General features: G+C 36.9%; 3 protein-coding genes across 12 annotated transcripts in view; 2 read left to right on the top strand and 1 right to left on the bottom strand.

The window, feature by feature from the left end:
• Positions 1 to 6405, top strand: part of WWP1 (WW domain containing E3 ubiquitin protein ligase 1) — a 57522-nt gene extending 51117 nt beyond the window's left edge. For 5 of the 6 annotated variants that reach the window (XM_086883500.1, XM_086883493.1, XM_086883484.1 and 2 more), the window contains 7 exons: positions 389 to 522; positions 620 to 760; positions 1672 to 1792; positions 2961 to 3065; positions 4426 to 4522; positions 4819 to 4891; positions 6141 to 6405. In XM_086883500.1, the coding sequence (XP_086739626.1) occupies positions 389 to 522; positions 620 to 760; positions 1672 to 1792; positions 2961 to 3065; positions 4426 to 4522; positions 4819 to 4891; positions 6141 to 6240 (771 nt within the window). In that variant the 3' untranslated portion in view covers positions 6241 to 6405. Of the gene's footprint in view, positions 1 to 388; positions 523 to 619; positions 761 to 1671; positions 1793 to 2960; positions 3066 to 3191; positions 4523 to 4818; positions 4892 to 6140 lie in introns of all 6 variants that reach the window. The other variant, XR_015285183.1, reaches the window with a different exon arrangement.
• Positions 6406 to 9948: 3543 nt separating this feature from the next.
• On the bottom strand, positions 9949 to 23620 carry RMDN1 (regulator of microtubule dynamics 1). 2 transcript variants are annotated; one of them, XM_086883545.1, is made up of 10 exons: positions 23477 to 23620; positions 22725 to 22836; positions 19938 to 20025; positions 18831 to 18990; positions 18108 to 18197; positions 17393 to 17448; positions 15304 to 15391; positions 13661 to 13691; positions 12195 to 12328; positions 9949 to 10149 (listed from the first exon to the last, which is right to left on the bottom strand). In XM_086883545.1, exons 1-10 carry the CDS (start codon positions 23603 to 23605, stop codon positions 10111 to 10113), a joined length of 927 nt encoding a protein of 308 aa, XP_086739671.1. In that variant the 5' UTR covers positions 23606 to 23620; the 3' UTR covers positions 9949 to 10110. The 2 variants fall into 2 exon arrangements, with proteins under 2 accessions (XP_086739671.1, XP_086739682.1); XM_086883556.1 differs by having other exon boundaries at positions 23486 to 23620.
• Positions 23621 to 23801: 181 nt separating this feature from the next.
• The window catches only part of CPNE3 (copine 3), a 28869-nt gene continuing 27119 nt past the window's right edge, over positions 23802 to 25551 (top strand). Inside the window, exon 1 of one of the 4 annotated variants that reach the window (XM_023920809.2) lies at positions 23802 to 23902. The gene's annotated coding sequence lies outside the window, so the exon portion shown is untranslated. Of the gene's footprint in view, positions 24343 to 25551 lie in introns of all 4 variants that reach the window. The other 3 variants (XM_023920807.2, XM_023920808.2, XM_086883536.1) reach the window with 3 other exon arrangements.

The raw sequence follows: 25551 nt of genomic DNA, 5'->3' as shown, positions 1-25551 counted from the left end.
AAGGATGATGTTGCTGGATGTATGTATGTAGTAAGAAATGACAGTAATACTCAAGTAGGATCAAATATTCTGATCAAGGATAAAATAACACCTGACAGTTATGTCTATTCACCTAATTAAGGGAAGAAAGGATGAAGTCCTTTTATGAAAGTTTCCTTTTAATCGAAGAATTTCTAAATTGTAATAACATATGCTTGGATGAATTTTGTCCATTTTTTTTTGCTTTCCATTTAATGCTTTGTTCTTAATAAATATGGCTTTATAAAGCTGCTACAGCTATTTGGTACTTTTTATTATTTGAAGGAGAATGAAAAAAAACTTCAAGTCCAGAAACACTTCAATAATTCAGTAGTTCAATAAAAACTAAGCATATTTTTCTGTTCAACAGGCATTGTTTCATGGGAAATTTATTGACACTGGTTTTTCTCTGCCTTTCTACAAACGAATGCTGAGCAAAAAGCTTACTATTAAAGACCTGGAATCTATTGATACTGAATTTTATAACTCCCTAATTTGGATAAGGTTTGTAGTTTATTTTTGTGTGTGTCTTTGATATTTTATGGATTTTTTTTGTTCATATAGAATTCATTGCAGTATTTTTTCTTTTCTTTTCATCCAGGGATAATAATATTGAGGAGTGTAACTTGGAAATGTACTTCTGTGTGGATATGGAGCTCTTAGGAAAAGTAACCTCACATGAACTGAAATCAGGAGGTTCAAATATCTTGGTAACTGAGGAGAACAAAGAAGAATATATTGGGTAGGAAGGTGTAGATGCTGAAAAAAGTGTTCCATGTTTCTCCTGTTGCTCTAGTCCTCCTTAAGATGGTGGTTTCTGTTGGTTTTGTTTTATTTTGTTTTTACTTTTTCTTCCCATGTTATTGTGTAATTCTTGTGATTGTTACTGAAATGGTATCATGGTACATGTTGCTGTCTTGATACACAATTTCTTGGTACAAAAGGAGACCATATGGAGAGAAGGTGACCTGTCATGCTTTTATATGTACAGTGAGAGAACAGGTGAAACTGAAATGAGAAAGCCTATTTTCAGTAACTTCAGGTAACAAATCCAGGTAGAGGGAAGATACCTGTTTGGAAGAAGATTCTAAAATTGTTTTGAACTTTGCTATAAATATGAAAACTGAAATTCAGAATGGTGTGTAACATGCTATGATTTCAACTGTTTTTTAAAACTCTTTCTGCTACTCTTTTCTGCTTATTTCCTAATTTTATCACTGCCCTTCTTTTTCTGAACCCCTGTTTCTGATCTGTCTATTCAGTGATCCCAAAAGCAGATGTACACAGACCCTTTGCTGTGATATAGTGTATGTCCTGTGCTGCACATAAAGTTTCTACTTAAATTAGTAGTCTCCAGTTTCTCAGAGAAATAGTTCCTATAGTACATAGATAAAGTAAGGTTAATAACAATATTTATTTTTAACTGTAATGGTAATCTAAGTTACATCATGCTACTTTACTATTATCTAAATTTGAAGATTTGTGATAATATAGTGTAGTAGTTTCCTTATAGTTAATGGAATTGAACAGGTAATAAGTGAAGCTTGAGGGATTCTTACCTGAGGGGAATATATACGCAATCCTATGTGTTTGAATTTTTTATGTTGAATGTGAATTGACATTTAATTCATGTTTGGTTTTGTTCTGTCTCAGGCTAATGGCAGAGTGGCGATTTTCTCGGGGAGTTAGAGAACAAACCAAAGCTTTTCTTGATGGTTTTAATGAAGTAGTTCCTCTACAATGGCTACATTATTTTGATGAAAAGGAACTGGAGGTGAGGGTTTTTATTCAGCATTTTTACCTTTTGCAAAGGTAATACATATGGAGAGATTAAATGGATAGGTCAGCTTGAATCGCTCGTCTGTGTGTGCTGCATTTGATAGCTTCTGGAACATGAAGAATTTATTAGGAGCAATGGGGTTAGATCATGATGAAAACTGAATCAATGTTTTATGGTGTTCAGCATTAAAATGTATTTTTGAAAGTTTCTGTGAAAGTATATGAGATCACTGATGGATCTATGAGTCACAGACTTTTTCCCTTTGTGGTGGATGGATAGAATTACTGTGTAACAGATGACACAAAAGTTGATTGTAGTGTGTAGTGATTGCTTGGTATCAAATATACGATCTAAGATAGGTTCTAGGGTTTTTATAATTAAAGACAGAAAATTAGAGGAACCAACAAGGCATGAAATGGAATTTTGCAGATCCTCAGTATGCAACCCAAGGACAGGTAACAGGGATTGCTTGCACGCTCCACATTTACTTAACAATCAGCCTGGCCTGTGTTCACTCTTGGGGTTGTGATTTGGAGTAGGGACAAAAGGCTCTGTAGTGCTGTGCTCATTTATTTCTGTCTGACTTGCCAACATTCCCTGTATATAATGAGCAGTTTTCTGAAATCTTAAGTTAAATAGGGAGCTTTTTTTTTTTATGAAAAGATTTTGCTCAGTCTTATTGTTCAGTTTCGTAGAAGGCTTTGCCTTTAGAACTTTCAGCTTTCATTGCCTCTTGAAAGGAATACTTTTCAGACTTCTTTTGCAGTATGTTTTATCTTTATTAGTAGTAGCAGTAGCAGCAATTTAATCATCATTGTTTTGGAATATGAGGTGAAGATGTAATGGAAAGGGTAATATCCTCCTTAGTGTAAAACTCCTTAGTTGCCTTGTGGGAAAGGTAGTATATTTTATTATTGATCTGTTTAATTGGAAGATACCAAGATTCTGATAGTCAGTCTTTCAGACCTCTTAAATACATACACAATTTTGGAGTAGCTCTGTAACCTTAGGATAAAGGAAAATCTAATTGTGTAGTAAAATAAAAAAATTACCAGTCCTTTTTTCAGAGCAAAAACTTCCATTTTTGTTACTATGTCTCATACAAAATAGAAAATACTCTTGATTTATGTGTTTAATATGAAGAAATCATTCTCTTTTCTAGGTTATGCTCTGTGGTATGCAAGAAGTTGATTTAGCAGACTGGCAGAGGAACACTGTTTATCGTCATTACACAAGGAACAGCAAGCAGATCATATGGTTCTGGCAGGTATGTTCATCAGTTACATTTCGGAATTCTGTAGGTTTTGTTTTGATTTGTAGCACAAATGACATGTGGAGTGGAGGGCTGTCCAAATGAAGGTTCTTACAGCTTCATTTCTTTTTTTCTTTGCAGAGAAGGAAAGGAGGATTACTGGTCTTTAGGGAGGATACTTTAGCGTGAGAAATGGCAGATAGATACACACATATGGATGCTGGCTTATGAGTATTTTCTTCTGTATCTTGTCCTTAGTGATTATTCAATTAGGTTTATTTTATTCTTAGTGATCTGCCTCCTAAATGTTCTTATATGTAGTACACCTGTGTATCTTCACTTTCCAGTACCAGAAAGGAGCCTACAAGAAGGATGGAGAGGGACTTTTTACAAGAGCATGTAGTGACAGGACAAGGGGAAATGGATTCAAAAAGAGGGTAGCTTTAGGTTAGATGTTAGGAGGAAGTTCTTTGCCGTGAGGGTGGTGAGGCACTGGAATAGATAGTCCAGAAAAGCTGTGGATGCCCCATCCCTGGATGTGTTCAAGGGCAGGATGCATGGAGCTCTGAGCAATCAGGTCTAGTAGAAAGTGTGCCTGCCATAGTAGAGGGGCTGAAACTAATCTTTAAACTAAATCTTTAAGGTCCCTTTCAACCCAAATCATTCTCATTCTGTGATCTAAAAATGTCACATAGTATTTATGGTTATTTGTTACATTAACTATCCCAGTCTAACCAGTGCTAGTCTTTACTCACATTTTAATGAAGCTGACTAAGAAAAACCCTCAAACACTACTCAGGTTCACAGTTTCTGTGATTTTCCTGAAGAGAAGTCAGACCTAGGGTCTTCCTATCTTTTGAAAGACCACCATTTTAGAGATGCTTTTGACTAAGTTTCTCTGGGAAAGTGATGCAAATCAGTTATTTCCTATCTTATTTATAATGTAAGATCTGATGATATATCTTTTTAAGATGCTTGGTACTGAAAGAATCTATACCAGAACTTCAAGTATCAACATTTATATGCATATTTTCTTAGTCTTGAAATACCCAGACTCTGTGGCTAGACTAGTGCTGTGTTTAATAACAATGGCAGTAGTCTTCATACAAAACATTGGCATCATTTATATTTTAGTTTAGAATAAAATAGGTAAGAATTCTTCTTATTTGCTGTTCCCAGCCTTTACATTATAATGGCTACAGTGTATATAATCTGAAATCACCATTCTTTTCCCTCCACCCAATTTTGCTAAAGAAATGCAAACTGGTACCAAACAAGGTGGTGTATTTTAAAATGGAATTAGTTTTTCAACCATCTCATGGGGTTTTTGTTTTTGTCCAGCTTTTTGTTAAGTAACTTGAATTTCTGTGTCTAGTTTGTAAAAGAAACAGACAACGAGGTTCGCATGCGACTTCTGCAGTTTGTCACAGGCACTTGCAGATTACCACTGGGTGGATTTGCTGAACTAATGGGTAAGTAAAAGGTGACCAGAACTGCTTTTATATTGTCACTGTTTCATTTGCAAATGAACCATGCTGCAAGTGTACAAGATAAGAGAAACTTCATGTTCATTACCTTGCATCTAGAAGGGATTTTTATATCATAAATCTCATGAATGTGTTTATAAGCTGTTTGGAAATTAGCTTGTTTCTCTCAGAAGCATGTTCATGTAACTAATGAACTCTGCTGTGTCTGAGTTGTGTCATATGTCACATATGTATCATGTATGCAAGGAACAGATTACACTTTTCAAAATCTTCTTTTCTAGGAAGTAATGGTCCTCAGAAATTCTGCATTGAAAAAGTTGGTAAGGAAACCTGGTTACCAAGAAGTCACACTTGGTGAGTTGTTATGTGTAAACTTTCTGTGCCTTTAGTAGTTTATCTCTTCCAGCCTTGCATTGGCCAAATCAAATTAAATCTAATTTGGATTAATTTTCTATCTCCATCTTCAGCTTCATTTGATTGCCCTGACATGCCAGTATTGAAAATTTTACTAGCTGCCCTCTTAAATTTTGCAACTGAGCTGAAGAGTTTGTCAGTGTCAGATCTATCAAAACTATGAGAACATCCTTGTGTAAAACTGAAAGGTGTTTTCCAAATTATTTTAGAGAATATTAAGTAACTGAACAAGTCATGTTAGTAGTAGGCACATAGTTAGTAGATAAATTTATTGTGCAGTAACATTATAAAAGATAAAATGTATAGTCACAAGAAGAAGTAGCATGAAAGAAATGTCAGTAAACCTTCAAAACAAGGATGCTTGGCCAAGAATACTGATAACTTCTCCCACCAGGCTTCAGATGGGCCATTATTGGCTTGGCATTCCTGTGCATACTTGAACTGGTGCATCAGGTACACAAATCAGTTTTTTATATCAGTTTTTTATATTTTTTATAGCAAAATGGACACACTTTCCTTTAGCAACCTGTGACAGTGATAATCATCATACTTTTAAACTGCTACTGTCTTCCATTTTACATTTTACATTTTCTTCACTGGATTTTGTTTTGAGTGATGTTTGCAAGAGATAAATGTAATTTGTCTAGGATAATTTTGGGGAAGACATGAAATGATATGTTTTGGCAGAAGCCTTTTAGGGCAAAGTTTAGAGGGAATAAACACCCACCTATATCCAAGCATTTGTAGGAAGGAGGAAAGTTCAGCTTTTTTATGCTGTTGTTGAAATTTGGAGATGTATCAAACTAGGATTATATTAAACTTCATGCTGAAAATTTCCTTTTCTATGTATTACTATTATAAGTAATTATTATTCTAAGTATCATGTTTTTATGTGGTATTTTTTCTAAGTATTATAGTTCCCTGTATATCAGACAGTCTTTAGTCTTTCACCATTCTGGCTTTTTATCTGGTAACAGTCTCTTGTTTCTTAAAATATTCCTCTGAGACTTTGTCTGTTTTTACTTCTTGTAGAAATACCAAGACAGTGAGATTGCGCTGATTGTTATTTCTTTTTTTCTAATTGTTAAATCAGAACATTTATAACTTCTACTATAACAATTGAGTTCTGTATAGTTCTACATGGGATCTAGACAAACTTAACAAAATTCTGTTTTTTTTTCCTGCTCAGTTTTAATCGTTTGGATTTGCCACCATATAAAAGCTATGAACAACTAAAAGAGAAGTTGCTCTTTGCCATTGAAGAAACTGAGGGATTTGGACAAGAGTAGAAGTGGCTTCTAGTCGAAATGGATACCTTGCATAATAAAAGGCCCAGCCAACTAAAATTGCACACTTAATTGTATATAAGCTTTTTGTTCTGTACAGTGATCTTTCTGGAAGTCTAAAAGTTTAATTGTTCTCCGTTCTTCCACAAATATATGCAAAACAATTCAGCCTTTTCTACTTTTATTTATTGCCCTTTCAAAAGACCAGAAAAACCCCTCCATAAATTTTGAAAGCAAACAAGAGACTTATTTAAAATATATATATATATATATAAAAATATAAATATATATACTAATGGGCTCTAGTTTTATAGAGCTTTAAGTGTATGAAAAGTTGCAGCCATTTAAAAGGGCCTGGATTTGCTTTATCTTGGCTTTATCATTCAGAAAAATGTTTAAACTGCTCAGTGTTCTTTAAAGAAACATCTCCAAGTTTGTTTTACTGCATGGCTGTTCTAAAAGGTGTTAAAGGCTTAGGCCAAACGTATCCTAAATATGTAGAAAGATGCTGCTGGTATTTGAGACGACAGAATCTATTCTTCTGTCATTTTTTTAAAGTACATAAATAGCTGATATATCCCTCTCTACTGATGTAGCCAAGGTCACGAATAAAGCCTTTACTACTTGCACAGGAGTCACGTACAATGCGATGAATGTGATTTAATGTTGAAAGGAATTGGTGCCACTGTTCTGACTTACTGCAGGAGCTGAACAGAGTATCTTAATTCATTTGAGCAGCATTGAAATTTGTTTACATAGTACCTTGGGTTATTACCACGAGGATGTTAGGTAATCTTCAAAGAAAAAATAATAAAAGAGAAAATATTACCCGTTCTCTTCTTGGTCTGGTGTCTCGCAGGCTTTTTTTTTTTTTTTTTTTTTAATTTGGTTTTGTTTTGTTTATTTGGTTTCCCTTTTCAATCTGTGATGTCCTTTTTATAACATTGTAGAGTTATATTAATGTAAACTGAGCTGTAAGGGTATAAAAAAGGTAATGTGAATTTTGCTGCTTTCTGTGTTCTTGTTCAGTTTCTGATACTGGATCTAGTAAACTCAAATAAAATCGAAGTTACTTAAGCTTTGCACAGATAAAAATATTATTTAGTATTAAATAATCTCATTTCTTTAATGTTCTTACTGAAATTCAGATGTACTTGAATGAAGTACAGTCTAAAACCTGTCATCCTTTTATGTAGGTCAGGTTTGTCCTAAATTCACAGTAATATAAAAGCATTTCAAAATTAGTTTTATTGGCATATATTTGCTGAACTGCAAAGACGTGTTTAAAAAAATACTAAAATTTAACACCTTATTCATGTGAATTATATTAAATGCTACTTTTAGCAAACTGTGCTTCCTTATTATAGAGTAAAAACGTGTTTTAAATCACCATTTGTAATATGCTTTAAATATTACCTGTAAATTCCATGACATTTAAATTACACAGAATTTTGTACACACATGAAAATGATTTTAGAATACGATTCAACACACTTGTGTTAACATGTCATATTGCACTGTTAAAAGTGTACATGCAGAAAAAATTAGCTGTATTTGTTCATGTATCTTTCCAATGCAGCAGCTGAATTCTGCCAAAAATTTATTTTTCTACATATTGGATTGTCTCAAGGCTTTGTATTCAATATGCACAGCTTACACTGGGAGCTGTACCTGTAGAGAGCTCTGGCACAGCAGTGGTGCAGTGGGCTCAAACAGACTGCTGTCTTATGTGAACTTTTCTCTAAGAGCTTCAAAAATTTCCACCACTTTGAGGGTTTTTCATACACCACCAAGTATCTTCTGCAAAACCATTTTTATATAGCACTAAATTCATTTGAAGTGCAAATCCACTTAAATTATCACTAATGCTGGTTAGAATGGAGGAAGTTTAAGAAAACAAACCGAGGTCAAAGGCCAGGCACCAGGAGTGTGTGTCACTTGCCTAAAAGACAAGGAGGGTTAAATGTCACAGTTAATGAGTTTGCACTAATGAATGACTTGGTGACCCACTACCAACTGCTGAATTTTGTGAATCTGTGAGTAACTGAACAAAATAAAAAAGACAGCACATCACAAGAATGTAGTTGTTTTATTGTTTGGTAACGTTAGCTGTCTTATACTTGCAGTGTTTTTTCCTGGGGGATTAGTAAGCATGAAAAAAACAAAGCCAGTAGCTTTCTATCCACATGTATGATCTGTGAATTGGTGTCAAGGCCTTGACTGAAAGAATGGCTCTGGAGGAAAAGAAAGCAAAAATAATATACCTGTGTGCACATGTGTACAGTACTTTGATTTTCTGGGAATTTCAGTAAGACTATGTTGTAAATTTTTCTTTTCCCACTTGAATTCCCCATATTTCACTTATCTTTGGGGGGAGTGAATATGACAGCAAAAAGAGGGAAGGCAGCAATGGTTGGAGATCAGACCAGGGAACCAGGGAAGTAATACTGCTTGGAGGAGCTGTTGTGTAGTTCATGGGTTTTGTTGTTTCCTTTCTTCCTGCAACTCAGCTTTTCACTACATACTCCACAGCTGTTAGTACCTGGATAGTCTTCCTTTGGCAACAGCAGAAAAGGCATGTATAGAAAGGTGCCACAAAACTACTAGAAGCAACTGCACAAATGTTTTTATAGAATATGAATGAAGAAAATTCTCTCTCAAACTCTCCCATCATCCACCCTGAGACTCTGTGACATAGAGGACTTCATTATGATGCTTTATTAATAGAAATAATTACTTTATGGGAATTGATTAGACCCTGTTTTAAATGTGGTTTTGCAGCATCAGGCTTTAATTCAAGCCCCAGATTCTTTCTCAAGTGTGAATTTTTGCTACTGACTTAGCTCAGGGTTGGTCAGTCTAAGCAATTTATGCTATTCATTTTCCTCCTAGAGATTACAATACCCTTTCCTAGTAAAGCAAACATTAGGTATTTCTAGTCAATTTTTTTCTAGGCTGTTCTACTGACAATTCCACAGGTAACTGATTGCCTACTATTTTTTCACTATTTGGTCCACTTTTTCTCTTGGGTAATTGGAATATAGTGTTTGGCTGGACACCTAACTTAGGTTACTTTGTATTTCTGGTGAAAATTTCTGCCACCACAGTAGTTTTATGTCTGTGAACAGAAGTCCATATCCTTCCACACAGAAGTTCCTTTCTAATGTACTGGGGGTGTGTATTCCTCCTGTTATCACAGTCTAAGATAAAGTGTGTGTGCCCAGCAAAACATTTACAGCCACAAAATCATCACAAAGGTTCTCAATGCACGTGCTGATATCATCCATAAAGGGATTTCCTTAGATGTTCCCTACTTGTTCTTTTTTTCCTTCATTTTTTGTTTTAAACCACAACACTTTCTGCAAAGTTTAAAACTAGCATTTAAGAGTATTGCAATTAAGATGGTGCAGCCTTAGTGGTAAATCTATAGGAGCATGTATTACTCTTCAAGACCATTGAATCTCACAGGAAAACACTACAGAAAAAACTGCAGGATTACAATTATGTCTTGACCCTGTCCCTCCTTTCTTTAAACTTATGCTAGTCATGTTTCTTATTATTCCTCATAAATAACTTGTAGTTTAAAAGTGTAAAAAACTTAATTAAAAACCCATGCTATCACTCTCTCAGCCTTTTCTGTCTAACTATAGACCCTGCTTGTGAATGAAGTCCCCTAAATTCCCATGTAAATGAACAGACAGGATCACATAATGAAACAGATCTTCCAGTTCAGAATTTAATAGAAATGAGAGGGAGATGGAAGGTCTGAGCTGTACTTTTAGTAATAACTTTAGTAAACCAAAATAGTATTTGGGGCCTTTTTCCTATGCTGCTCAAACCTGAGGCACTGAATTCCCATTATCTTGTTTCTTCTTATATGGAATTAAGCAGCTCCAAAGCTTCTTTCTGTACCTGAAAGAAATAAATGCAACATAACAGCCCCAGGTAGTTACAGGCTATTCTAGTAAAACTTCCCTCAAGCACCCAAATGTTTCACTGTGGTTGTGTAAATTCAGAACAGTCGTAGGAAAAGTAATTTTTCTTCTGTAGTTTAAGATGCTCAATATTTGAATAGGAATAAAACACTTAAGCAGTGTCTTCCATGTAATTCACTTATTACATAAATGAAGTTTATTTGTGTTGAATACAGATACTACTTCTTGATTTGCTGCAGTCCAATAGTAGCATGCAGGAAGTTGTCCCACCTCTGACCACACCCAACCAACCTAGGGTTTTCAACACCCTAGGTAGTGACTAAGAAGTGTGAGACCATTTCTGAGGCTCTGTTTGTCTAAGGTTTCTGGTTATAACCTAATAAAATTTTAAGATGCTCTCTAACATATAATATTAAACACCCCCCAATAAAAACCAAAACAGCAAAAAAAATCTCAACATCCTCTCCTCCTTTCTCAAGCCACAGAAAAACCTCCAACCCAACAAACTTCTGGTAATGACATAGCAAGCCATGCAGACAGTATTAGCCAGATACCTCTGAGTATCTGCAGTAACAAATGTTCAGAAGACCTAGTTATGCTGAGACAAGCATTCAAGTGTCTTTGCACAGGCCAGTTTCCTTCATAGTGGACTATCAAGCCTAGCTCCCAATGGATTCTGCATTTTATACATTCAGCCAGAGAATGAGGAGAATGCCACCTTTCTCAGTTCAGCAGCTCTACACTCGTCTAAGAGATTAGGAAATATATGACTGTACCAGGAGGCCACAAGTAGCTGAAACAGATCAGTGGTTTAACAACTTGGCTACTGCACAGAATTCACTCCTGACTATACTTCCTGTATGGTTCCTAAAGAAACACAAGTTTTTTGGGATCACTGGTTTCATCTGTGCCTCCAGCTACTAGTAACTGTCAGAAGAACTGACCAATTTCTTACACACCTGAGACCACTACTCCTTTAGGCTATTAAATTCCTGAACACTGTGCAAGGCACTGGAGGAATGTAAGACTTCTATTTCCACTGAAAGATGTTACTTAAGGAACTCACTTTTGGAAGAAACAGTTTGAGGCTTACTAGCAAATCTACAGGGGGATTCTGAAACACTACCTCAGTAGTGTTTTTTCTGACATGTGAAATGCAAAATCCTACCAAAGTATTTCTTACTTTGGACATTCAGAGTGTTGTACGCACATTCAGAATGTGCATCTCAACTATAGCTTAATGCTAAATGAAATAGAGGTCTATCAGCCATAAGAAAAATCAAATGGAAATGAGGTTTTGTTAATTCTGATGCTAACAGGATTGTTTCTGAAAGGTAATTGCAACTGCTTTGGTTTATACTGAATGCATTATCAGGTATGAAGAAGTCTAATGGATTACCTCTCCTGGAAGTACTTTGAATGTTTAGGTAGGAAGCAGATGCCTACCCTCCAAACCAGAATCCTTCTGCAGAGTTTCAAAGGGTAATTAAGTGACTCATGGCATGTAGCACTGGCGATTTGCTGTTGAAGATACATTACCTTAATCTGTCTTACTCGGATCACCTGCATCTCTCCCTAGGGGCCTAGAAATGTTAGGGTTTTGGTACATCTGGGTTTTTTCCTTCCTTGTGTTCACATGATTGTGAGCTATTTCAAAATGTAATTCCTACCCTACCCATTTCAGGCATATGAAAGGTGAATCTGTGTTCACATAGGAACAGGCTACTGAGGTGCCTGCCTGAACTTCAGCAACACAGCTAAGGCTGGGTCATTGTCAGCACTATGCAACTACCATGAAGAAAGGGTAACAGTTCTCTGCTATGAATAAAATAGTATTTCCAACCACTATTTTCAGAGGTGGCTAGTAACATACTAGAATTTTTTGGTGTTGATGTGATTTTGAATTAAAGGTGCTGAACTATAACTTCCCCTGAGTTAATTTTATAAAGCATTCCACTGCCATGCTGTCATACATGTTGGATACAATATATGATTGTACGATTACAGCTTTTAACTTCCTACCTGTTTGTCCTCCTCTGTCTGTGCAGGATACTCTTTTGCTTTGCTTAACCACAGAAGAGCCATCTTCTTATTGTTCAACTTCAAGTATGTTTTCCCCAAAAAGAGCAAATTCTTGCTGTAGAAATTTGGATCAGCTGCATAGAGACAGGAGAAAAGTTCTAGATGAGAATTAGCATCGTACCAAACTTAGGTACTAAACTTTGATATTGGTTTCAGAAAATATAGTTTGGCTTTGGGTCAGAAGGAAGCCAATGTAAAACTTCGACTTGTTAGATTTTTGTCTCATAAACAGTTATATTAACTAGGAGATTGTTAGTTAATAAACTGACACTAGATTCCTCACAAAGAGCAAAGCAGTGATCTTAATGCATAACAGATCTGCATAATGCTCTGCAGGTTTTGGGCTTTTCTGGAAAAAAAGGGTACAACATTGTTACTGCTAGGGTAGGTGCAACACACAATGCAGCCAGCTTAGCAGGTATAGTCAAGGGAAAATAGGGCACATTTCCTAGCACATACAGATACCAGCTTAGTTTTTGGTGCACAGAAGTAAACAAAACTATTTGCATAAACACTGAACATTTTTTAAGGAGATATTTAAACCTTGCTTTTATAAAGCATCATTCATTATTAAAGACTAATCTTGCCTGCTGTTCCTTCTTACAGCACAGGCTTTCTCTACTGCTGGATTTAAGGTCAGGTTTCAAAACATATGGAGGTGTTTTGGAGGCAAATTCTGAGATGAAATTCACTGTTCCAATTCACAGTTGCATTACTTGACACTCAGGGGAAGACACAGCATGAGCCTTTCCTCTAATCTTCAATAATTTAAGTATGTACAAATCTTGCATAGAACACTGCCTTCCCTTGTCTTCCTTTATCTTTCAGCTGGTGAGTTTTGCTTATGGCTTCACTCCTGGAGAAATAACATGCTCATATTTTATTTTATATCATGTGGACAGTTTAACTGTCAGATTGGCACTCTGATCATAATTACTTCTGAAATAATAAAAAGTCTGCTTTTTCTGTTTTCTATTTAAAATACAGAGGGCTTTTGAACTCTAAGAAAATTCTGAAAAAGTACCACAGAATTCCCTTTTTTTATTTCTTCTGCCTCCCTGCGCTCCTGCTGAATTCCTTAGGGAAGAGTAATTTAGTCTTGGGAAGGTTCAAATTTCACTTTAGTATTTACTCTGCAAAACTTTTCCCGTTACACTGTAAGTGATGTATACCAGGTGTGTAACATATTTTAGTAAGTGTGTAACAAACTTTTAAGTATCTCTGGTAAAATGTTCCCAATGTAACAGCCCAGTGAACTGGCACACCACATTTATCAGCTGATCAAATGCCACTGTTTTGGGTTTGGTGCCTACAGTTATTAATACTGATACACTGATTGCTAGAGTTTACTGCAAGTCATCAATCCTGAAAGGTATTTTTCAGTCAAAACAAGCCACAAGACTTACCTTCTTCTGCCATGTGGAAGTAACGAAGAGCCTGTAAAAGACAAAGTTGTAGTCCTTAAAGTGCAGAATTAAATCAATGCAACTGTCAAACTAAAGCCTTATACACATACCTGAGAAACGAGTTCCTGTCCATGATCTTATTTTTATTACTTCAGCATGCTACTGACAGTTCTCATTCGATGTACAATTAGATTTGACATTATCCTAAAAGAACTGGTACTTATCCAACTATCCCTCTATCACTTTTTCCTTGAGTGTAGTACCTCCTATTTGTTCCTACCAAACTAGATTGTGTTTTTCCAATTCAACTTGTCAAGATAAATTCTGAATTTTGTTTGTACTATCCAACACATCTGCAGTTTTCCCCATCCACTTCTCATGTATAAATTTAATAGATGAAACAAATCTTATTATTTGAGTCATTAATAAATATTTGAGACAGAACTGACTCCCACAGAGCACCAATTAGTAACCTCTTACATGAGGATAAACATCTGTGGTATCCATACATTTTCAACAAGTTTCCCATCCAGCACATACAAAATTTCAGTCCATCCCTACCTTTTTCTAATGGTAGTAGCTGGAGGGAAAAAGCTCTCACAGAACTTGAAAGTGTGGATGTATCTATGAAACAGATTTTGTACTGAAACAGCAGAAATCTTAGCAGTACAAGTTTGCTTCTTCAGCAAGTTTAAGTGCTGCAGAACTGAATGCTGGGACTGAATTCTGGCAGTATTTGAAATCCTGGCTGACAGTTTGTATTCTTCTGAGAGTGGCCTTTCAGCAAAACTTAAAAGCTTGACATTCCATTAAACAGTTTTATTTCTTTTTCAATCAGCTCTTAAATTGCTTTCTGTGTAACAGCAAGCAGCCTGCTACAATTACTTTCTAGTGACGCCTGCCCCCCACTTCAAGAGAACAAAGCAGTTATCAGTTGCTCTAAACAAACAAAGATTAAAACAGCTGCACTAAAGTTTTCTATTGCAAATTTAATTGTCAAGCTTCTACATATGTATGGGGGTGTTTAAATAAAATGCACACTGGTTTAGACACACACAGTTTTAGACACACTATTTTAAAGGATAAACATCTGGATAGTATGTTTTAGGGTATATGACAGCAGGAATCTTTACACAAAAGAGGAACAAAAGTACTTTCAACTGAAAAAAAAACCCCACACCATATGTGGCCAGAGAATGAAAGGGTATTTGTTCATCTTAAGTAACAAAGCAAGCTGTTGCTTTCTGCATTTAATGTAAGGGGACAAATGCCATTAGAACTAGCAAATAAGTACATGGCATAACACCATTATATAAATCATCAGCACTGGACTAGTACAGACAGTTCTCTGAAACAGAGCACAACAGTAAATACATATAGTTTGTTATAAGTTACTCAGGCAAAAACTTCACAAAATAATTTATACTATTCTGTGTGTGCTATAACTGAAGTAAATGGAAGGTTTTTGTTTTTAGATACCACTTACTCTCCTGTAATAATCTTATTTTATTATTGACAGTTGTAAACTCACAACTCCATGCTTATTCCAGAATCAGGTCAGCTTTATCAGAAAAAATAAGCAAAAAGTGTATCATCAGCTTTGTGGGGAGAATAATAATCTGTGAAATATTTTCATACTGTACCTCTTGAAACGTCGAGGTTGGTGGTGTGGCAAACAGTGTTGCAGCTATTTTCCTTTGGTACCATGGCATCTCAGCAAAGGAGTAACACCTGAAGCAAAAATAAACATTTATATCTACCCTTCCATTTCTCTTGTTTTCAAGTAACAGTCTCATAATTGTTGTTGAGCATAAAAACTGGATGTCATAATTGTTGATTCCAAGAGTCAAAACTGCAGACACACTGCAAGTTCTATAAGCATGTTCTTACATCTGTAAAAGAAAATAGCAAGATGTCTGAAGCTGCTACTGAAGATGTTTTGGTGTGCGTCTTACTGGGAACTAACTACATTAGCTAAAACTGGGGCAATTGCTAAGCATAAGACAGATTTTGAACTTGAATGATTTTAATGATTTATGTGTGTTTCGTTCTAATGCATTTGCAAAAACAGCACAACTGAGTAATGTCATTGCCTTACCTCAACACTACTTTGCTTTTCTCAATTATTAATATAAAGTAGATCTGTAGTACATTCCTTTGACTCTGATCTATAAGAATGAAAATAAATTCAAGAATCAAACCACTGTGCTCTAGCCTAAGCCATGCTATGCTGTTTTTCTATCTACTAAATAACACAGTAATCAGTCAGTCACCTATCTTATTGGTGCTGGAAGGATTAAACATTTTTGTTGAAGCATTTCAAGTGCACAGAACATTCTGGGTGCAAACATTAAACAATGCTATTCACTTCAGCAGCCTCCCACAATGAGATTACCATTGTTATTCACTGTGTAAAATACAGCATTCTAGAGAAGGGGAAAAAGGAGTAACTGTAAAGGTTTGGAGGAGAGGGGGGCAAGACATGGAATACATAGCCAGAGTTGAAATTCTGTCATGAGATGTGCCTTATCAGAAAGAGATTCAGTGCAGGACAGATGAGAATGAGAAAAGAGAAAAAATACTCAAGAAGTGGCTGATACTAAATGCCAGTTTCAGATCAACATGGCTCTGGAATTCAGTAATGAGTACATTTAAATATACAACATGGAAATATTTTAGAGCCAAAAACAGTATTAATCTAACATTTCAATCTTTTCTAATTTTCCACAGGAACAATGTCTTAAGTGCTTTTTCTTAAGAACAAGCTTCCTATCCCGAAATGGACTTGGAGGCTTAGTCAGCTAGTAGCATATACTTCTGCTTAAAAATCTGGACAATTGCAATTGTTAGATAATGTGGGAATGAATGGTAGATGCTGAAAAAACGAAGTTTCTGAACTAGTAAAAAACACTGGAGCAATAGATTATCATTTTCTTTGATACTCAGGATCCAAAAAATCCAGAAAAATTGGCTGTGGGTTTTAGTATATTTTTAAGCTGAAAATAAATTACCTTTCTTTTCTCAATCCTAAAACAGAGATCTCCAGTAAAACAGCGTAACACCTTTGGTCTTTTTCCAACAAATAACCGGAAGTGCTGCCTGGAGTCTCTAACACATAAATTATATTATTTTCCATCACATCACTTGCATAGAATACCCTGGTTACTATGGGAAGTTCTATTTCCAGTCCATTTGTCTGCTATGTAATCATTAGTACCATTTTCACTGAGCAATAAATTCAATTTCAATAATTATTGATTAATACATATGCATTTATAAGCTTCCTTTATTTAATATAACTTTCAAAATACTGTATCCTGACAAATAGTACCAGAATATTTTAGGAATACATCCCATTTTTGATAGCTTTTAATGGATGGTATTAAGTTGCAGCCACCACTGAAATTCAACATAAAGTCAATGCTGAGTTTTGACTCCATTCATACTCCAGAACAAAATGAGCTACTACTTGCTGCCACTGATGCCCACTATGAATTCTATGAAGCAAGTTTAACATCTGCAAAAGGAGTTTTTAATATAAATATAAATAAATATAAATATTTATATATATATAATAAATAAATATCCATATAAATAAATTAAATGAACAATTATTTTTCACCTTTTTCAAGTGCATAAGAATTAATAGCTAGACTTTTTTAAGGCAAGATATTTTATACTCTTGCATTTTTCTGTGTCATATGCTAACTTTAGTTTGAAAACACATCTTACCAAATCCCTATAAGATGAATTGTTGTAGCATCTTTTGGATTCAGCTCAATGGCTCTCTGGTGTGTGGAGAAAAAAAAAAATACAATATGTAAAGAAGTTGTTTTGACACATGGATTAAAATACATTTAAAAACAGACTTGTTATCCTACTATTAATTAAACCAGACCGTGGTGTGTAGAATTTCAAGGCAACACACTTTTTATTCAGTGCACAACTTAATCAGCTCACCTCCAGAATTCTGATGACAGTAACAGATGTCTAAGCACTTCTCTTTAGTAGGCTATTAAAAGTTGCATTTGAGACTTGGCATGTTCAGATTTTGATATAATCTCTGGTGATATAAAATTAGTAGAGTGCTTTATCTTCTACAGCATTTGTCCTTTACTGTTACATAATCCACAGTTAAAAGGACAGCCACACTGCCATTTCTCAATATCACAGCTACAATTAATCTAGTCCTGAGAGGTGTCTAAAGCATTTCAGCTATTTCAAGACTCCCTTCTAAAGCGACTTGGTTTACTGCAGGAGAGAATGTGTACTCCTTGTTTCTGGGGCATTTCTGGAGCATATGTCACAGTAATCCAAAAAATCAAGTGCCACTAGGAAGTCTGAACAGAAGTATGCTTTTAATATTTCACCAGAAGTTACTTACCAGCTGTCAAACAATCTACATACTGGACACATTAATCTTGTCATATGCAAAGAACTGCATTACCTGGAAATGCTCTTTGATGATAATAGCATTTCCAATTTTAGTCTTGATTCCTTCATAGTCTCCAACATCACTGAGGCAAATTCCATACCACTGTAATTCAAGTAACAAAAATAAAACATTTAATACAGCACTGTATTAATAGTCCATTTTAAGAAACTTGCAACCAGAACCGCTGCCACTAGTACAAATAACAACAAGCCTTAAGTGTTTGTTGTGAACAGCTCAATCAACATCAGAGCAAGCTGCCAGTCTGCATGTGTAAAGGGAATCAATGTCCTCTTCTGATCCAAGATACCAAGGCAAGTGACTGCATTTTGCTACCTCTTTGTCTGTGATGAAAACAGCACCAAAAAAAAAAAGGGCAGAATGCAGCCAGGACCTGAAATATTTCCAATGAAACTCTACAGAGCCCAGAAAAGGCATGTTGAATGTGGGACATACATTTTTAAGGCTACATTGGAGGAGTTGATTGCATCAAGAGTTATCACCCTGATCAGTCACTTCTTTCCATGGTCCTGCACACACTGAATGTTTCTGTTTCCCTAAAGGAAGTTTACCTGGAAAAGATCTTCCAAAAATGTTAGGAAGAACTAGAAGTCTCATTCATTTTCAACTGAAAAATTAAATTATGCTGAAGTGTCCTAAATCAGCACAATGACATTTGTTCTGTTTTCTCTACGCAGAAATCAACAAACAAGATTTCAATTGTTTTGCATGGCTCACCTTGTGTGCTGCAGAATTTGATTCATTTTTTTCAAGTGCCTTTTTTGCATACTCAAGGGAGTCATATGTCAGTTGTTTCTTCTCCTCTGCAGAAGTACTCCCAAGCTGAGCCAGATCTCGTGATGACCGTGCCAGCCGCCATAACAACTCTGCATCATCGCTGGTTAGGAACAGAAACACTGATGTTTTAAAGCAATAAGGGAAATAATGCAAAAAGGAGTATTTTAAAGTATATCTCAAGTGGGTGATAGGACAACAGTGAATCCATCTGTCATGCTATGCTATGTACAAACCCAAGGTAACAAACAGCAAATGAAAGCCCACTATTGACTGTCTGACAAGAACTTTGTTCTGCCATTTTGGTCTGCAGAGCAAATACATCTGCAGGAAAGGTTTTTGTTTTCTCAAAAGAGATACAGATTTAAGAAACCCTAATGGGGGTTAACCACTCAAAACACCAGAAGGAAAAGGGTTACTCTGTTCTTAGCTAGATGGTATTTTTTCTGGCACTCCACTGCTTTGTATTGATGTTTATTTGGAATACTTAAATCATTATGCATCTTTTTTTTCCTCTAATTGTACTTAAATTATTAAATTCTTCCTAGAAAAACAATGAAACAATCACAGAGAATAGCTGTACCCCCAGCACATACACCTGTAGAGTTATGTATTTATTTATATCACTTTATCAAATGGTGTATTGTAGGTTACAGTCCAAGCTTAAGGATCTTAAGTTTCATTTTGTTAACATCCTGCTATGGAACACTACTTATACTTCATTATACTTTAGATAATTACCATTGGCTTACTAATTTAATAGAGACTTCAGAGTCTTTCAGAATTTTGTGGTGTATTTTAAGGGATTCTTAGAGTAACAAAACAAACAACATAACTGAAAAACTTCAGGGTTAACCCCCACCTTCTACAACTATCAGTTTTTTCTTCATTTTTCCATTGGGAGGAAAAAGATCACAAGTCCTTCCTTCCTACTTACATAAGGGTGAAAAATAGGTTCTCCAGCATTCCACAGTGAGAATATTAGCTGAAAAACTGATACAGAAGAGCACAGAAAAGAAGCCACAGTAATGTCCCAAGGCATTGAAGTACCTATTTTTATGCTGAACCAGCAACCGATACAGCTTTTCAGTTTCTCCACTTCCATACAGGTAGTCTGCTTGTTCTATCACATCTTCCACTTTTGAAGGAATTAAAATGGTGGAAATAGAAAAACAAATTATGGTTAATTAAGATATTATCACCAAAACATTTTAGAGCAAGATAACCTAGTTGAAAATGATGTAGCTCATTTTTAGGCCATCATTTCAAACTTAAAAGCACAAAAGGACTGAGTAAACAACATGAACAATGAACAAGGATGACAATTGGTGTCTCTCCAGTGAAACTACAACAGCTTTCAGCAGGACAGTTTAGGTTGCTGGACAGATTTAACATTCCAAAGTGTCTTTCTCAGTGCACCAGAATACTAGAAGTTATTTTTTACCTTGTGAAAATGGCAGAAATGAAAAAAAAAAAAAAGTACAGAAAATGGACCAGGAGAGCAAGTGCAGTAGAATTAAGAGTAACAAAGCTCTTCATTAGTATATGCAGAGAACTTAAACCTTACAATAACAATGAAAAAAACCCCAACTTTTAAAAATATTCATTCTCAATATGGCTTCAGAGTTTTGCCAGAACATTACTGCAGTTTGAATGGGTCCCATTATTTACTCACAAGCCAAAACAAAATGTTGCTTAAAGGCTTTCTGACTGAAGTCCTTAGGATTTTCCCAAATACAACCCCAAAAAATACAATTAATATACTAAAATTCCTGTGTTCCTTCAAGATACTAATAGCAAAAGTAATTTTGAAAATCAGAATTTGCTTTTTAAAATATGAATTTATGAATTAAGTACCATTATTTTTATGACACTTTCATTTTCTAGAAAATAGTCTGAAACGCAGCAGTGGTTGGGGAATATATTTTCCACAACTGGATAAATATAATAATATACAAATATAATAATATATAAATATAGTACTTGGAACAGTATACAGGGAACAGAACTATCAAACACCACACTATAGAGGATTATAGCATGACAAAAGATGGAATTAGAAGGAAAAATACCCAAAGGGAAGCAGATGGGTAATTTTGTTGATATATGTAACTGTACAGGAGAAGGAACAAACTTCAAGTTTACTCTTCTGCCAACGTTAAAGCATCAAAAAATTATCTTTTAAGTCAAAAGCCTTCTCTGATTTTTTACAGACCTCTTATCTACGCTTATTGTCTCTTTGGTATTACTCCTGTGTACATGATCAAACTTAGAAGTCAAAATATAAGCTCTAATCCCTTTCATAAAAATTAATCATGTTTATAAGTTTCCTTTTTCAAGTTACCTACTATATATGGTAGCCCCATTTAAAGTCAGCACAGTTTCCTTTACAGTACAAGCAAAACATTGAAGGCTACTGAACACAAAAGCCTCCTCTTCAGCCTAAAAGGATCCTAGAATATAAATCAATATATCCTGGATAATTTTTAACCTTGCTGTCTCTAAATGTCTTCTTTCAACTCTTTCAAAAATAAGATAACAATCTATGTGGACTTTGGGTTTTAGTGTCTAAAATGAGCTTCATGGTACATCTTCAGTATGATCTTCACTAAACAGTTATGTTTGCTTGCTGATTTGAACACTACTAACATATCAAATGACTAAATGCTCAGAACTCAACATTTCTGAATGCATTTCCCACAATGTGCTTAATGCAAACTGTTGTACTTTGATTACTTTAGACTATTTTTCAGGTATTTCTAGTTTACCCTTATTTTTACCATATTTATTACATGTGTTGTATAGAAAGCCTGTTAGCATTGCTTTTCTTGGCAATGTAAATGTCAGATTCACGTGGGAGCACTGAAAACAACAAAGGAAACTAAGCAGTATTATGTTCCTCATGAGAAATGAAGAATTCTTTATTCCTCATTATTCTTATTTCTTAATTGTGTACTCAGTAGCTATTTCAAATCTACTCACTGATGCTCCTTCTGTTATAGCACATGAAACATCTCCTAATCCATTCAAAAGTTTATTATCCAAATTTTTGTTTCTATCTGCATAAACACCTAAGATGTTCCTCTTTTTGAGACACAGAGAAACAGGCTACCTGAACTGGCTACTACCTCAGCTACACAGTGAGCATGCATCCAGTTTAGGCTTGTTCTCCTTTCAGTCAGGCTTACTCTGAAAATCCTTATTTAGACAGACAAGTTTTAAGTCTGCAGCAATATCCCCTTTTAGGATATTGTGACTGTCCTTCTCACAGTGAGATTATTCTTATTCAAAGGATATGAAAAAACATTTTACCACTTGTTAAATTGCTTTCTAGTAGGTAAAGCAAGGCTTTGCTTCCCCCTTTTTAGTGTTATAGAAATAGAAAACATTTCTCAATTTCATATGAAGCGTTATCTTGGTGTTGCTCAACTAGATGAAACAGAAATCACAGTGTCCTCATATTGAAAACCTGAACTAGCTAAAATTTCTAAAAATAGACTAAGTTTTGGTCTGCATTCCTAACAGACCATATCTTTCCAATAAGAGTTAATTAAAGATTGAGCAACAAATTATTTATTATCAACCTTGTTCACGTGTCCTATCCCTGACAGAAGGAGATACTAATCTGCTTTCGGTTACACCTGAAATAATCACTTGTTGAAGTGCTACGACACCACCCATAACCAATCCAAAAGGATCCTATCTTGCAACGACTTGCATGCAGTCTTAAAGGAAAAAAATCAAAAGCATTACACCCTTTTCCTCTATAATTCTGGCACTAAAATTTTAAATTTCATATCAGAATAATCAAAACACTTCAAAATTTGAAAATATTACCTTTGAAGCTTGCATGAACCTCAGCAAAGCCAGAAATCAGCTTATGGGCTTCATAAACCAAAAGGGACCCTGTTGAAAGCACAACCCCCCTCTGAAGGCTTTTTCTAAGCACCTGTGTAGGATCATAAGATAGGTATTAATGAACACTATCACTCCGAGTTAAAAGAGGTTTTTCTCGTCCGTGCCACCAGTTATATTTAAGATTCTGAGCAAAAAAAAAGACTTTAAAATGTTAAAAATCCCTCATAAGACAAAACGCCACTTTACCAAGCGAGTATGTGAGGTATATTCAACAGAAGCTCAGGATTACGCCTGAAAGCACGAACACAGCGCCAGGCTGAACATAAACCGTAAGAACGGAGCACATTACAAGGCTAGAAGAACAAATCAAATCCGTACTGCTTAAAAGGGTCCAGGGCTCAGTTTTCGCACAATCCAGTCCTCTGCTACGGCCCGCGATGCCGGAGCCTCCAGCCGCCTCCCTCCCTCCCTCATGCCGGCGGAGCGGCTCCGCGGAGGCGAGCGGCAGCCACACCCCGTGGAAATCACAGTGAATTAGGTTGGAAAAGGCCTCTGAGATCACCGAGTCCAGCCCACGACCGAACCCCACCACGTCAAATACAGCATGACACTAAGCGCCACGTCCAGTCTTCCCTTAAACACCTCCAGGGTCGGTGACTCCCCAGCCTCCCGGGGCAGCGCATTCCAAGCAGACCCTGGAAGCGGCCGCGCTCCCCCGCACCGAGCAGCACCTTGGCTACCTGAGTCCCCGGCCGCCCCCGGCCGCAGGGGCCGCCCATGGCCTCTCGCCGGAGCGCTGTCCCCAGGCCGGCAGGGCCGCGGCTGAAGGGCCGCACCAACGCCGCCATGAGCACCGCCATCGCCGCCGCCGGCACCGCCCCCCGCCTGCGGAGGAGCCGCTCCGCCCCGCGGCCCTGCCCGGGCTTGGGGGCACACAAGGGCAAGGGCCATCCGTTCGGCCAGCCAGCCCGCCGTGCCGAGGGCCGGACATTGCGCGGCCGGGCCCCGAGCCACGCCAGGCCCGAGCGGCCGCCTGGCCCGGCCCGGCCGCGGCGGGGGGCGCACAGCGGTTCTGCGCCTGCGCCCCGGGACGGGGCGGGCCCGGCTGCGCGGGTGTGGCCGCCGCGGGTCGGGGGTCCGGAGGCGCCGCGCTGCAGGTGAGGGTGGGGGTTCGCCGTGTTCCCTGGGGTTTGAGCTCTTGGACCCTCTGCCTCGTCCAGTGGGATCCGTGCGGGGCTGGGGCGGCAGGGCAGGGCTCCGGGCGGCTGCTATCCCAGCCGTTCCTCGCGTGAAACGTCCCCGCAGGTGCGGCCCCGCTTCCTGCGCCGGGGCACGGGGCACGGAGCGCTCTGCCAGCTGCTGCTGCTGCTGCTGGTGCCGCGGGGATCGAGGAATCGCTGCCCCAGCCGCCGTCCCGCAGGGAGTGGAACTTTATGAAGTTAGAGCTGTAGGCCTGAAGGTTTGAGTCCGCAGTGCCGATCTCTGTGGCGGTGCAAACGCCACTCTGAAAAGCACTCTTACCTCTGGGAGAGGAGGCTGTCGAGAGTCAGCATCGTTCCTGAAAACCACATGCTCTTCTTTCTGAGCTGCTAGTTGAGTGGGTGGTTGTTTTCTTTCTTCACTGTAGTTGCGTAATATATACAAGACAAACTTTAGATAATGTTCATGTTGCCATAATTTACTCTTCCACTAGGGAAGTTTTAAAATGTGAAACCTCTTCAGTTTTGCTTACATCTTCAAAGCACATTAAGTATCTCAAAATAATATGTACTGCCCTGCCTCCAGCACTTACATTTATTTTCCTAGAGTGTTATGTCCCTGAAGGTTCAAATAAAATATAGTTCTGTGGTGGTGCAAAAAGTTTGTTTAGTAAAAGTAAATACAATCGAAATGAATCCCAGCTATTCTGTTTTTTTTCAGTTGGAGTTTTAAATTTTAACTTTATATGTCCGTAGACACAGAGGAAAGATGTTTCGAGGTGCATGCAGAGTACCAAAAAGCAGTAGAAGAAAAAAAAATCAGGAAGGATATCCAGGGAGTAAGAGATAGAGGTCCTTTTGTTTATCTGTTGTGGTGTTGGGAAGAATGCAGTGTTTTTGCAACAAATATGTCTGTGCTAAATGTCATAAAATTAATCTATGCAGATTCATAGGTAACTGTTAGACTAATTTTGGTTCAGCTATTGCAAACAATAATCTATTAATGGTAGGCTGAATAACTAAGCTATTGTTAAATGTCATTTGCAGGAATTCCAAAGTAGTAGAATTGGTACCACAGTGTTTGTACAGCCTTCTTTTATGCCAAATGTTTCTCCAGAATTGAATGCTAAAGGGAAGCCATAGTGTTAGGGGTAATAAAACTAAAATCTCAACTAAGCACCACGTCCAGTCTTCCCTTAAACACCTCCAGGGATGGAATTAAATTTTTTTTTTTTTTGCCTTCATTTGATTTAGGAACAAATGCTGTCATTACATGGCTTCCTAAAGGAAATACCTTCAGGGACAAAGTTAAGGAATAAGATACTTTGTATTCCTTCCTGTTTATTTTCCTGTGAAAGTCAGTCAACATAAGTAATATACGATCAGCTTAGTATTGGTAGATATTAGTTCTTGTTAAACCCAAGGAAATTAATTCTATTTGTAGATCAGTTAGGCAAAGATTAATACTGGCCCTTCCTAGCATGACATTTGAAGGTGTGGTATGGCTTGTGCAAGCAAGTAGGCAGGAAGTATAATTGTGGTGTGGGTTTTTTCATAATCTTAAAGGTCTTTTCCATCAACTCTGTGATTCTGTTTCATTTCTTTGG

Source organism: Cyanistes caeruleus, chromosome 1 (genome assembly GCF_971803275.1).
Source record: "Cyanistes caeruleus chromosome 1, bCyaCae1.hap1.1, whole genome shotgun sequence".
Lineage (NCBI taxonomy): Eukaryota > Metazoa > Chordata > Aves > Passeriformes > Paridae > Cyanistes > Cyanistes caeruleus.
Note: the sequence above shows the minus strand (reverse complement) of the source record. Positions and strands in the feature narration are given on the sequence as shown.

What these genes read in the sequence shown, in the direction of transcription:
- RMDN1 (XM_086883545.1), bottom strand. Translation starts at nt 23,605, where the DNA reads ATGGCGGTGCTCATGGCGGCGTTGGTGCGGCCCTTCAGCCGCGGCCCT. An exon ending in TCATCAAAGAGCATTTCCAG is followed by an intron (nt 17,449 to 18,107) that starts GTAATGCAGTTC and finishes TCCACACACCAG; the next exon opens with AGAGCCATTGAGCTGAATCC. An exon ending in CAACCTCGACGTTTCAAGAG is followed by an intron (nt 13,692 to 15,303) that starts GTACAGTATGAA and finishes TGTCTTTTACAG; the next exon opens with GCTCTTCGTTACTTCCACAT.